Source organism: Sus scrofa, chromosome 15 (assembly GCF_054392235.1).
Source record: "Sus scrofa isolate SSC_HxYL_T2T_F1_AM1 chromosome 15, Sscrofa_HxYL_maternal_Yorkshire_Landrace_v2.0, whole genome shotgun sequence".
Lineage (NCBI taxonomy): Eukaryota > Metazoa > Chordata > Mammalia > Artiodactyla > Suidae > Sus > Sus scrofa.
The window spans coordinates 108,823,263-108,836,424 of NC_139397.1; the positions used below are offsets into that span (position 1 = coordinate 108,823,263).

Below are 13,162 nucleotides of genomic sequence, written 5' to 3' on the forward strand. Positions count from 1 at the left end.
GCAAGGCCAGGTATCGAACCTAACCTCATGGTTCCTAGTCAGATTTGTTAACCACTGAGCCACGACAGGAACTCCTAGCTTGGTGGTAGATCTTTCTTATTTGAAAATGGATAGCAACAGTTTTCACCTTTCTTCTGAAATATGACATGTCCATCAAATTAATTAAGTTTTTCACAGCAAGTCATAAACAGGATAATTATGGGTTTGGCTCAGTTTTCTCATCAGCGTCTAATGCAGATTGTGTTGTTTATCTCTCAGCAAAGTAAATTAGAGATCTGTAAAATACAAAGTAAGAGTTCAATGATAATACAATAGCTAATGTTTATAGAGCACTTACTATAAGGTAGGAACTTTACTAACAAAGGTTTCATGATCTTATCTTCATAGTAACCTTATACTAAGCATCCACATTTTTTTTTTTTTTTTTTTTTGGTCTTTTTAGGGCTGCACCCTCAGCATATGGAGATTCCCAGGCTAGGGGTCTAATGGGAGCTATAGCCGCCGGCCTACACCACAGCCACAGCAACACGGGATGCAAGCCGCATCTGCAGCCTACATCACAGCTCACAGCAACGCCGGATCCTTAACCCACTGAGCAAGGCCAGGGATCGAACCTGCAACATCATGATTCCTAGTCAGATTTGTTAACCACTGAGCCACAACAGGAACTCCCTAGGCATCCACATTTTAATGAGGAAACTGAAACACAGGAATATTAAGTAACTTACCAGGCTTCATACAGTTGTAAATAAATGGTGGATCTAGACAGTAAGTGTAGATCCTGTACCACTTATTTCTATACTTTATTATTATCACTGCCACCACCACCTCCACCAGCTCTTAGATTGATCTTCTAAATGTTAGACCAATAGAGCACATCTGATATACAGCCAAAGTTCTCCTCTCTGATATCTACTCTCATAGCCAGTGGGGTCCTCAACCTTATGGTGGTGACAAGCAAATACATCATCTATTCATTTACTGTTTCAAGGGGTATAGAATTTTAATTGAGAAATAGCAGCTCATCACCCTGCACTGGATAGAACATAGAACAGTGCCTTACTTATCTACCACATGGTAGGTATCAACCACAACAGACACATTACTGTAAATAACATGTTATCAAGCACCCTGACCAAGCCTAAATCCAACACGAAAGGTTAATTTGTGCTCTCTATAGCCTTTGACCTCAATTTCTTGTTTAGGGCTTGTACCACTCAGAATCATTTCATATGCCACCTTTGGCAAACATACCATGCCTGTAGTATAGTGGAATAAACTCTCCACATCCCTGAATTACTACATTTATAAGTTCCTGAGAGAAAAAGTTACATGCTTACCTTCTTATTATTGAAGAAACCTTGAGTGGCAGTTGAGGACCACTCAACTGTTATACAGAATGGACTACTTTGGTAACTTGACAGTGTATTGTGTCTGTCTAAATAAAGATATTAAATAGCATTATTTATAAGTAAAATTTTTGGATTATATAGAAGGAGCACCTTTTAAATTTCATGTTTACTTTGTAACATTTTTAGAAGATAGAAACTGTCTTTTATGTGTGTTCTTCCTTTCTGTAACACTTTATCTAATAGGTCTGTGGATATTGACAGAAATATAAAAAAGTAAAGTTTCTCACAGGGTGACTTACACCTTTGTACTTTGGTTACTGATGATAACACTTTAAAAGGACTGTTGGATTAACTTTTTTCCATAAATCCTCATATTTCATTTTATGTATTTAATAAGTTAAAGGGCCATAATTTCTTTTTCAGTCTTTTTAATGGATCTCATTATTTAGAGATTTTATATAAAATGACAACAGATGACCCAAGATACAGTGGATCAACTTATCTGTCTGATCCTCGTCTTACTGCAAATGGTTTCAAGATAAAATTGATACCAGGTATGATAATGTTATTTAATACTTCCTGACTTGAAAAAAAGGTCTTGTTCCAAAAGTTACGTTTGTGTTTCATGATTTACAGATATCATGGTTTACATTTGTGTTCTAAAAGTACTGTGTCAAAACTGAGCTCATAGATACGGAGAACAGATTAAGTGGTGCCAGGAGGCGGGTGTTGGTGGATGGGCAAATGGGTAAAGTGTAAAGTAAGTCATGGGGATATAATGTATGACATGATGACTGTAGTTAATAATACTGTACTGTGTATTTGAAAGTTCCTAAGAGAGTATATCCTAAAAGTTCTCATCACCAGAAAAACACTGTAAATATTTCTGGTGACAGATGTTAACTAGACTTATTGTGGTGATCATTTTGCAGTATATACAAATATCAAATCATTACAATGTACACCTGAAATGAATATAAGGTTATATACCTTAATTTTAAATAAATAAATAAAAGTTATGTGAAACCTCAAAAAAATTAAAAAGTACACTGTCAGCTGTGTAAAAACAGTCGTTTCAAAAAGGTCACCTCTGCCTGAATTAAGCAAGTTTGGTATCTCTTTCAGTTCACTTCCTTGCATTTGCATTTTTATAACTAATAAAGTAGTTTCATTGTAATTTTTGCCATCGTTTGTCACAATATGCAAACTGCCTGCTGTGTTTAACTAAATTATTAAATACTCCTTAGATGATTAAGTAGAAATAAATATGTAGGATACTGGAATGGACTAACAAAAGTGGACTTCCCCTTTCCTTTTTTAAAAACTTCTACTTGTTTTGCCTGCAAGATATATAACATAAGCAGTCTCACTATTCTGTAGAGTAGATTATTTGCTTCCATGGCTTTACTAAAAAGACTGTGATAATACTGGTTGCTTATTATGGAAATTTACTGCATGGGGAGAAAAAAAAATCTGGCTAGGAGACTTCGCTTTTCCTGGCTGGCCCCTTCTCTGTTCTTTCATAGTTTCCATACTTAACTAGCTACCTAGGCTAATCTTATCCTATTATTTTCCCTTCATCTAGTATCAAGAGGCACAGAGGTACCAGGAAGAGTGAGTGATTCCACTGTCCCACCTCCCTTTACTGACATGAAAAGAAAATAACTAAAAACAGTGTCCATAACCATGAAATGTGATGTATACAGAAAATGGTTTGGTGTTCCAAACTTAATTTAATTGACTAGTGGTTTATAAGAAAACCTACCCAGAACTTAGCTTCTACCTCAATCCTAGATATTTAGATGTGAAGAGTTACTCCACATCCCAGTTTAGCCATTTAAAAACATGTGTTCTAGGGAAGGTTCGTTGGCTTCAGTGTTTCCTCATCAGCAGGGTACTGGTCTTAAGCATTAAATGTATTAATTCAATTGATATTTCTAGTAGCCCTATGTTTCTGTTATTGTGCCCATTTTATAGATGGAGAAAATGAGGCTCAGAGAAATTGTTTGCTTAAGGGTATAGAATGGTAGAACCAGGATATGAACCCAAGAAATCTGCCTTTAAAACCTAGCTTTTAACTAATTTATTTTGATTTCCTAATAAAATGATATATTTAATTCATGAAATTGTTAGCACTAAACTCTAGGTACTTATGTAAATCAGCATAGTACTTGGCAATGGTATGTTTTCAAATATTCTCTTTTCTTCCCATCCTCCAGTAATCTCTTTCTGACCTGAACTGACCAGTATTATTTTTTTGGTCCTCCTAAAAATCCTTTTTTCCCAAAGCTTCTGACATTGTAAAAATTTATTTGAAGTGTGGAGCAAGGAGTTTATGTATGTGTGTGTAACAAGATTTTTTTTTTCTTAATCTCTTTTCCTAATTGACTATGTGGCATTGGTGGCAGCTACCATTTTTTTTTTCATGAAAAATATTATCACAGCCATTTTTCTTTTTAATTAGGATAACTACCCTTGTCTGTTCCAAGAGCATATTTGAATCACCCAGTAAGTTTCTGTCTGACAGATGTTTTCAGCTCTTAGCTTGTAGGTAGTGTTTTTTTAAGTCCTATAAATGCCTTTGGTACTTTGGATGGCACCAAAGATGCAAAATGATTAAGACAATCATGTACAAACTGACTTAATTTGATTGAAATTAAATTATCATCAGCATTATTTCTCTTGTCAATAACAAATCAAGTTAAAAACATTTGTGGTTTTTTTGTTTTTTTGTTTTTTTTTGTTTTGTTTTGTTTTGTTTTGTTTTTTTAGGGCTATACCTGTGGCACATGGAAATTCCCAGGATAGGGGTCAAATCGAAGCTGCAGCTGCCAGCCTACATCACAGCCACTACAATGCCAGATCTAAGATGCGCCTGCAATTTACACCAAAGCTTGTGGCAAGGCCAGATCCTTAACCCCCTGAACAAGGCCAGGGATCGAACTCACATTCATAGATACTAGTTGTTGAGCCACACAGGAACGCCTTCATTTTTTTCCCTTCATTAAATTTTTTTTTTTTTTGGTCATTTTGGGGCTGCACTTGGACATACGGAGGTTCTCAGGCTAGGGATTGAATTGGAGCTGTAGCCGATGGCCTACACCACAGCAATGCCAGATTCTTAACCCTCTGAGCAAGGCCAGGGATTGAACCTGCATCCTTGTGGATGCTAGTCAGATTCGTTTCTCCTAAGCCACAGCTGGAACTCCTCCATTAATTTTTTTTTTTTTCTTTTTGCCATTTCTTGGGCTGCTCCCGCGGCATATGGAGGTTCCCAGGTTAGGGGTCTAATCGGAGCTGTAGCTGCCAGCCTACGCCAGAGCCACAGCAACGCGGGATCCATGCTGCATCTGTGACCTACACCACAGCTCACGGCAACGCCGGATCGTTAACCCACTGAGCCAGGGCAGGGATCAAACCCGCAACCTCATGGTTCCTAGTCGGATTCGTTAACCACTGCGCCACGACAGGAACTCCTCCATTAATTTCTATGTCATATTTAAAGACCATTTCTTTCTTTTAGTAGAGTTTTGTTTAATTGGACTAACTTTTGATCGGCAGTTTACCAATTATCGTAAAACATGTTTTGATAAAAGCACTTGACAGAGAGGAAGAATACATCTGGCCTTAAGGAAAGAGATTCTGAATGTGACCCAAAGAACTTCACTTGTTAATGAGAATAGCTTTTGTTCTATAGCAGTAAGAATTACATATTTTAGGAAATGACAGCTTGTCAAACCACTAAGGTATTTTCTGAGCATTTCACAGAATTTTATGGAAATTAGTTGAATATTATTCCAAATATCTCTGAGTTTTACATATCTAAATTTTGTAAACACAGATTGCTCAGTTACCTCATTTGTCCACAAGTAATTTTACCCATAATCCACAAGTAATTTTATGAAATGTGTATAATTTTCCATGGTTAATGTAGTCAGTGTTAGACTTTTCAGTCTAATCATACTATAAATAGTATAGAACCAGCAATAGTGAAAAGTCTCTTGACTGTTAAGTTTTCCTATCTGTATATATGTAAAAAGATGTGAACTAGGAGTTAGTTCCCTTTGTGGTTTGGGGAAGCAAACCCAACTAGTATCGATCCCTAGCCTTGCTTAGTGGGTTAAGGATCTGTGATTGCCTCGAGCCGAGGTGTAGGTCGCAGATGTGGCTGGGATCTGGCATTGCTTTGGTTGTGGTGTAGGCTGGTGGCTACAGCTCCAGCAGCTGTGGCTCTGATTCCACCCCTGACCTGGGAACTTCCACATGCCTCACCTGCAGCCATTAAAAAAAAAAAATGGAACTAGAATATTCTGCTACTTCGCCTTTACCTGTCTAAACCCTGTTTCAAGTCCCATTTAAGTTCCCTTGGTTGCTCAAACTCTCATTTTATCTCCCTTCCCTGAATTCTATATTTTATCCCTTAATGCTTGATTAAATATCTTCTTATATTATTCTCCAGTCCTTTCCTGGGAAGAGCATTAGGATGCCTGCTCTGTTTAGTGTACTACCATTGCATCGGCCATTCAGGTCAAAGAACTGGTCTGTAACTGGAAACAGGTTAGGGATGGGGTCTTTGACATCTCAGGGTCTAAAAACTCTTCAAGCTACGTTGCTCTTTTTTAATTTATCCATTGATAGCTATGATTTATCTAACATTGGACTCTTTCTCTTTACTTATAGGTAACATTTTGTGGTCTTCAATATTAAGAATGCAATTATACATATATAGCCAAAGAAAACAAATCTCTATTATTTTCTAAAATTATAAAACTCATTCTAAAGCCAAATTTGACGACTGGGAATGTGTGCTGTTTTATTATTATTATGGATATTATGTTTTATTTTATGGATATCTTGTTACATTGTATATCCAATCATATTGCTAGTTTTTAGCTTTATTTTAATCACTAAATTATTTAAAGTAATTTAAATAGTAGATAATGTATCAGATTTAAACATTATTTTAGTAAAATATTTTGAATAAGCATTAATGGTCCTTTTCCTCAAATTACTAATATATTAATAAGTTACTATAGTGGTGATCATTTGGCAGTATATAAATGGGTCAAGTCAAATTTACCATTTGGCAGTATATAAATGGGTCAACTCAAATTTACCATGTGAGTATTTTTATAACAACTTGTAAGTTAAATAATCATGGAAATAATTCAGGCTTTTAGATATTAAACCAGTAGGATAGAATTTGAACAGCAGCAGTCGTTAAAACATTTAACCAGTTTTATTTTAATAAATATCATAGGACTCCATTTTCTCTCCAAAGTAAGAAATATTCTAAACAAATGTAGGGAACAGAACATCAATAATCGTGATTAAATTGAATGATATTAAAGCACTTGTGGTTTCTTTGAGCACTTATGACTTAATGTGAATATGAAATTTTTTTTTTTTTTTTTTGTCTTTTTGCCTTTTCTAGGGCCGCTCTTGCGGCATATGGAGGTTCCCATGCTAGGGATCTAATTGGAGCCACAGCCACCAGCCTACACCAGAGCCACAGCAATGTGGAATCTGAGCCACGTCTGCAACCTACACCACAGCTCACCATGATGCCGGATCCTTGACCCTCTGAGCAAGGCCAGGGATCGAACCCGCAACTTCATGGTTCCTAGTCAGATTTGTTAACCACTGCGCCACAATGGGAACTCCTGAATATGAAATCTTACGGGAAGTTATTATTTGTTCTTCAGCTAAGGAACAAAACTTTTTCCTGGCTATATTAATAGTCTAGTGAAGGTTCGCTAATTATTTTAACAGTGATTATGTTTTTAATAGACATGTCCTGGAATATGGTTTAAACAAAGCTAAGCTCACTGTATCTATATGTGGCTTTATTTGTTTGTTTATTTATTTTTTTAGGAGCTTCCATGGCTGAAAACTATTTGGAAATAGAAGGAATGGCTAATTGTCTTCCATTCTATGGAGTAATGGATTTAAAAGAAATTCTTAATGCTATATTAAATAAAAATGCAAAGGAAGTTTATGAATGTAGACCTCGCAAAGTGATGAGTTACTTAGAGGTAAGCATTATTAGCTTATGTAGGTTGGCTAGGTTTTAAAGATACTTAACTGTTCCTTAGTAAGATAGTAAATGTTTTTAATATGGTAAAGTTTCCACAAGGCTTATTATCTGTTTGCAAGAGGAAATACTATTAAAAAAAGAAAACCCCACTAAAAGTTTCACGTCATAGGCTGGTTGTGGTAAACTCTGTCTTGGATCCTCACTATAACATCATTTCTTGAGTACATATTGAGGAAGAGCCTTATGCACCAGACACTTTGTTTCAAGTTCTTTTTGTTTTGTTTTTTCAGAAAGGATTCAAAATAGCTCCACCTTTATGACAAATTCTTGTCTAAAAAGTACTGTCATGTGATTTTGAGCCCTGATCTATTCAGGAGCAAAAGAAGAGGGGGGGCGGGAGGGAGAAACTGAAAGATGTAGCTTTCAGTTAAATGGAAATTTTGGGGTTTTAGTGGTATTTACCATTAATGAGAAATTTAACAGTGGATTAAAAAAATCAAAAGTAATAGAGGATGGATGCTGGGTATATTCATTTTTACATGTCAAAGTTTTGGAGAGTGATGGTAAAACAGTAGTGATTATCTCTGTATTTGAGGTTCTATCTCTCAAGTTTTTTAAAACAAACCTGATTATTAATAAAGTTTATTTTCTTCCTTTTAAAAGTGAGCTATTTTTGTTTAGACTTGTGATCATGGTGGGCCCTGTACTCTGAGGGTGAGATTTACTCAATCTCTAAGTCCATTTTTACCTTTCCTGAATATTAAATTCAGTAGCCTTCTGTGAATCCTTCAAGAGGTTTTTCCTGTGAACCTTCCCAGCCTATTGTGGAGGCAATTCTTTTTTTTTTTTTTTTTTTTTTGTCTTTTTGCTATTTCTTTGGGCCACTCCCGCGGCATATGGAGGTTCCCAGGCTAGGGGTCAAATCGGAGCTGTAGCCCCCGGCCTACGCCAGAGCCACAGCAACACAGGATCCAAGCCGCCTCTGCAGCCTACACCATAGCTCACGGCAATGCCGGATCGTTAACCCACTGAGCAAGGGCAGGGACCGAACCCGCAACCTCATGGTTCCCAGTCGGATTCGTTAACCACTGCGCCACGACGGGAACTCTGGGGAGGCAATTCTTTACTGATAGTTTCTAGGGCCCTCAAAGGAACCTTTTCTTTTGAAAGAGTTAGTATAAACTAAATAAAGGTTGAGGAGTTGTGGGTAGTGTTTTATGTATTGAAAAACTGTATGGAAAGAAGGAAGATTTCAGAAATAGCAGAAGGAGAAATAGTTGGGATTAGATACAAATATTTTTATTAACATTGTATTTCTCATAATGTTAAAGCAATAGTGGATATGATTGTTAAGGAAGATAGTTTAATGGGAAAAGAGAACTTTGGTCAGAACGATAGTTCTGCTTCCATTTAAGGTCAGTCTGAAAAAGATGAATGAGAGAGTAAAAGAAGAAACAAAAGAAAGGTAGTATAATGGTCAAGTGATGGAGTTCCCGTCATGGCGCAGTGGAAACGAATCCGACTAGGAACCATGAGGTTGTGAGTTCGATCCCTGGCATCATTCAGGGGTTAAGGATCTGGCATTGCTGTGAGCTGTGGTGGGGGTCGCAGATGTGGCTTGGATCCTGCATTGTTGTGGCTATGGCGTAGGCCAGCAGCTGTAGCTCCGATTGGACCCTAGCCTGGGAATCTCCATATGCCACAGGTGCAGCCCTAAAAAGCAAAAAAAAAGTCAAGTGAGGAAAGAATCTTATAAGTAAGTAGTGCCACATTCTTTATAGGGTAAGAGTTGCTATAAGACCATCAGGTGTGGCTGTTAGATGGCAGTGATATCCTTGAAGAGAGCCATAAATGGAAAAGTAGTAGGAATTGGCCAGAGAGTGGAAGCGGTGGTGAAAAGTGTAATCAGCAAGTCACATGGTGGTGAAGAAAAGAGAAATTAACGTGATTTGGTGGAAAAGACTGACAATAAAAGATTGAAGAGCAGATGTTCCAAAAGAAGCAGGAAGGGAGATGAGATAGCAATATGAGCTTTAGAAAGATGAAACCATTCTCTGAATCAAGAGCAGAAGAGAGCTTTAAAGTAAAAATAAAGGTGTTTTAGGTAAATTTGAGAGAAGTCATGTTTGATACATGTGGTAATGGGGTAGGGTGAAATTATCTGCTGAGAGTAAAGAGGCTGAGGCGGCTCTGAGGATTTGATTATAGTGGAAACAATCTGAAAATCAGAGTTGCAGGTACTATAAGAGAAAGGTGATTAGAGGAAAATGCAATGTTTAGGGCATACTAAGGGTTCATAAGAGCTAATATTGGTATTGGATCCAGCCAGGACAGTTTTTTGATTCTCCAACAGTGCTTGGTAAAATTTATCCAAGGGTCAGGGATTAGCAAGAGGATTGTGGTAGAACAATTAGATGCGTAAGGAAATTTGAGTGCATACTATATATAAGAAATTGTGTTAGATCTGAGAGGGATATAAAGATGAATTAGATTATAGTAGGACTCTGCCCTTAGATTTTAGTTAGAATCTAGAAGGAAGTACAGGAAGCTAGAGATAATATTTTTAATGTGTCACTAACTACGCATACCTGAAGGAGGGAAAGGTGAGGGAGAGGTGCTGGTGGGCCAGAGAGTTAGTAGAGATTGAGGAGATTAAAGGTAATCAAATCGAAGAAGTAATTTAGTTGGAATAAAGGAATGGGTAGAAAGATAATGGGAGAGAGTATGTAGTTAGACTAATGTTAGGATTCAAGATCTTTGAAGTACAACATCTTTTTTAAAAAAATAAAAAAGCCTGCTTCTTTAATGCTGGTTTACCCCCAAACTGTCAATCTTCCTTATCACAGAAAACAGCATTGCCATACCAAAAATGTGGACATTATCTTTGATTCTGCCTCCCTTATAACTAGTCCAAAAACAAGTCTTGACTCTACCTTCAGTGCCTTTCAGCAGTTTTTGTAACTTCCTCCATCTCTGCTACTATCACCCTAGTCAAAAACTCTCGCCAGGGATTGCACTGAATCTATATATTGCCTTGGGTAGTTTGTTTATTTTAACAATATACTTTCCATCCAAGAACACAGTATATCTTCCCGTCTGTTTGTATCATCTTCATTATCTTAGATCAGTGTCATAGCTTTCCAACGACAGGCCTTTTACCACCTCAGATTTACTCCTAGGTATGATGGTAAATTGGATTGTTTGCTTAATTTCTCTTTCTGTTATTGCATAAAAATGCAACAGACTTTTGTATATAAATTCTGTGTTCGGCAACTTTACCAAAGTCATGAATGAGCTCTAGTAGTTTTTTGGTAATGTCTTTAGAATTTTCTATACATAGCATGATGTCATCTGCAAAGAGTAACAGTTTTACTTCTTCCTTTCCAATTTGGATTCTTTTAATTTCCTTTCTTTGGCTGATTTCTGTGGCTAGGACTTCCAGTATTAGGTTGAATAAAAGTGACAAGAGTGGGCATCCTTGTCTTGTTCCCAATTTTAGAGGAAATGCTTTCAGCTTTTCACCATTGAGTATGATGTTGGCTGTGGGTTTGTCATATATGGCCTTTATTGTGTTGAGGTATGTTCCCTCTGTGCCCACTTTCTAGAAAGTTTTTATCATAAATGGATGTTGAGTTTTGTCTAAAGCTTTTTTCTCCATCTGTTGAGGTGATCATATGGTATATACAATGGAATACTACTTAGCCATAAGAAAGAATGAAATTTTGCAAAGTGCAGCAACATGGGTAGACTTGGAGGGTATTATGTTTAGTGAAATAGGCAGACAGAGAGAATGACAAGTACTATAGAATGTCACTTATATGTAGAATCTAAAAAATGTAACAAACTAGTGAATGTAACAAAAAAGAGACTCACGGGTATAAAGAACAAATTAGTGGTTACCAGTGGGTAGAGGGAAGTGGGGAGGGGCAATATAGAGGTAGGAGATTAAGAGGTACAAAATATCATGTATAAAATAAGCTATAATGATATGTTGTACAACACAGGGAATGTAGCAAATGTTTTGTAATAAGTATAAATGGAGCATAACCTTTAAAAATTGTGAATCACTGTATTGTATACCTGTAACATATATTGTACATCAACAATACTCAATAAAATACATACTTTATATAGTATATTAATATATAATATATATAAATAAATTTTTCTAAAAAGCTCTCTCCATGGCTGCAGTAATTGCCTGTAAGACTCCTGTTTCTCTTCTTGACTTGCCTCAAGCCATACTTCATACAGTAGCCAGATTGATTGTTTTAAAATGAAAAAAAAAAAAAAAAAAGGCCTCTTGCTTTAACACCTTCTGGTTACTTCCCTGTGCATTCAGATTAAAACCCAAATTGCTTACCCTGTCCTAAGGTTGATCTAGCCCCTGCCTAGTTCCCTCTCTTGTCCTTCTTCACTTTAGTAGCTATGCCAGATCCATACTGACTGTTCAGTTTCTGTTTCCTCAGCCTGAAGTATTTTTCTTTCCCTATGGTCTTTGCATCATTGCTCCTTATTTAAATTGAAACTTAAAAAGCTTTGGAGGAAGCTTTTCCTAACTACATAGTCACTATATCATGTTGCCCAGTTTAATTCTGTTCATTATTACTCACTGAAATTGTCTTTTCATCTTTCTGCTTCTCTGCACTAGAATGTCAGTTTCATAAGTGCAAGGATCTTCTTTGTCTTGTTCTCTGCTGTATTTCTGGAACCTGCAACAATGATTAGCACATAATTGGTGTTTTATAAATATTTGTCGAGTGAATAAATAAAAGAATATAATCAATTTTCTGTCATCTTACCAGTAAAAACATGTTTCCTGCTTCAGGGTATATTCAAGTAAAATGCATGGCTTTCTCTCTACAGGGAGAAGCAGTACGTCTATCTAGACAGTTACCCATGTACTTATCAAAAGAAGACATCCAAGACATTATCTACAGAATGAAGAACCAGTTTGGAAATGAAATTAAAGGGTGTGTTCATGGTCGCCCCTTTTTTCATCATTTAACTAGTCTTGCTGAAGCTACATGATTAAATATGTTTAAGACAATTTGTTTTTATTGACATTGATATGGTTGTAAAATTATGAGTCAGTTTTCAAACCATCTTTGTACTGTCATGTGTTAAATTGTTGTTTTATAAGTGAGGATTCACTGGCCTATTTGTATATTGAAAAAAATTTCCAAAACTGTAGAAAACTTAAATAAACTAATATAGACTATTAATTCATTTTATTCTCAGGAACCAACCTTCATAATACTTGTTGTAAATTCCTAATTGAGAAATACTTAATATTTTTCAATGGTTGATTTACCAGATCCTTGGAGTGAACTGTATCTACCAAATTTGTATGTTGAAGCCCGAACTCCCATTGTGATGGTATATGGAAATGGTCCTTTTGGGGAGGTAATTAAGTTTAGATGGAGTCATGAGGGTAGGGCCTTTGCGGTAGGATGCATGCCCTTATAAGAAGAGATACCAGAGAGTTCATTTATTTTTTTCTCCTTCCCTCCTGGCTCTCCTGCCATGTTAGGATTAAGAAAAAAAGTGGCCCTCTATGATTGAGGAATAGAACTCTCACCAGAAACCAACCATGTTGGTACCTTGACCTTGGACTTGTAGACTTCAGAACTGTGAGAAAATAAATGTCTATTATGCTTTTAAGCCACCAATCTAGTATTTTGGGGGGGGGGTTGTTTGTTTTTTTGTCTTTTTGCCATTTCTTGGGCCACTCCTGCAGAATATGGGAGGTTCCCAGGCTAGGGGTCGAATC

General features: G+C 36.6%; 1 protein-coding gene across 22 annotated transcripts in view; it reads left to right on the forward strand.

Moving 5' to 3' along the window:
* The window catches only part of PMS1 (PMS1 homolog 1, mismatch repair system component), a 249,331-nt gene that overhangs the window by 111,781 nt on the left and 124,388 nt on the right, over window positions 1-13,162 (forward strand). For 13 of the 22 annotated variants that reach the window (XM_084999203.1, XM_021075390.2, XM_021075394.2 and 10 more), the window contains 3 exons: window positions 1,776-1,906; window positions 7,227-7,387; window positions 12,256-12,618. In XM_084999203.1, coding sequence (XP_084855329.1) covers window positions 1,776-1,906; window positions 7,227-7,387; window positions 12,256-12,420 — 457 coding nt within the window. In that variant the 3' untranslated portion in view covers window positions 12,421-12,618. Of the gene's footprint in view, window positions 1-1,775; window positions 1,907-7,226; window positions 7,388-12,255; window positions 12,619-13,162 lie in introns of those variants that run through there. The other 9 variants (XR_014829384.1, XR_014829390.1, XR_014829386.1 and 6 more) reach the window with 1 other exon arrangement.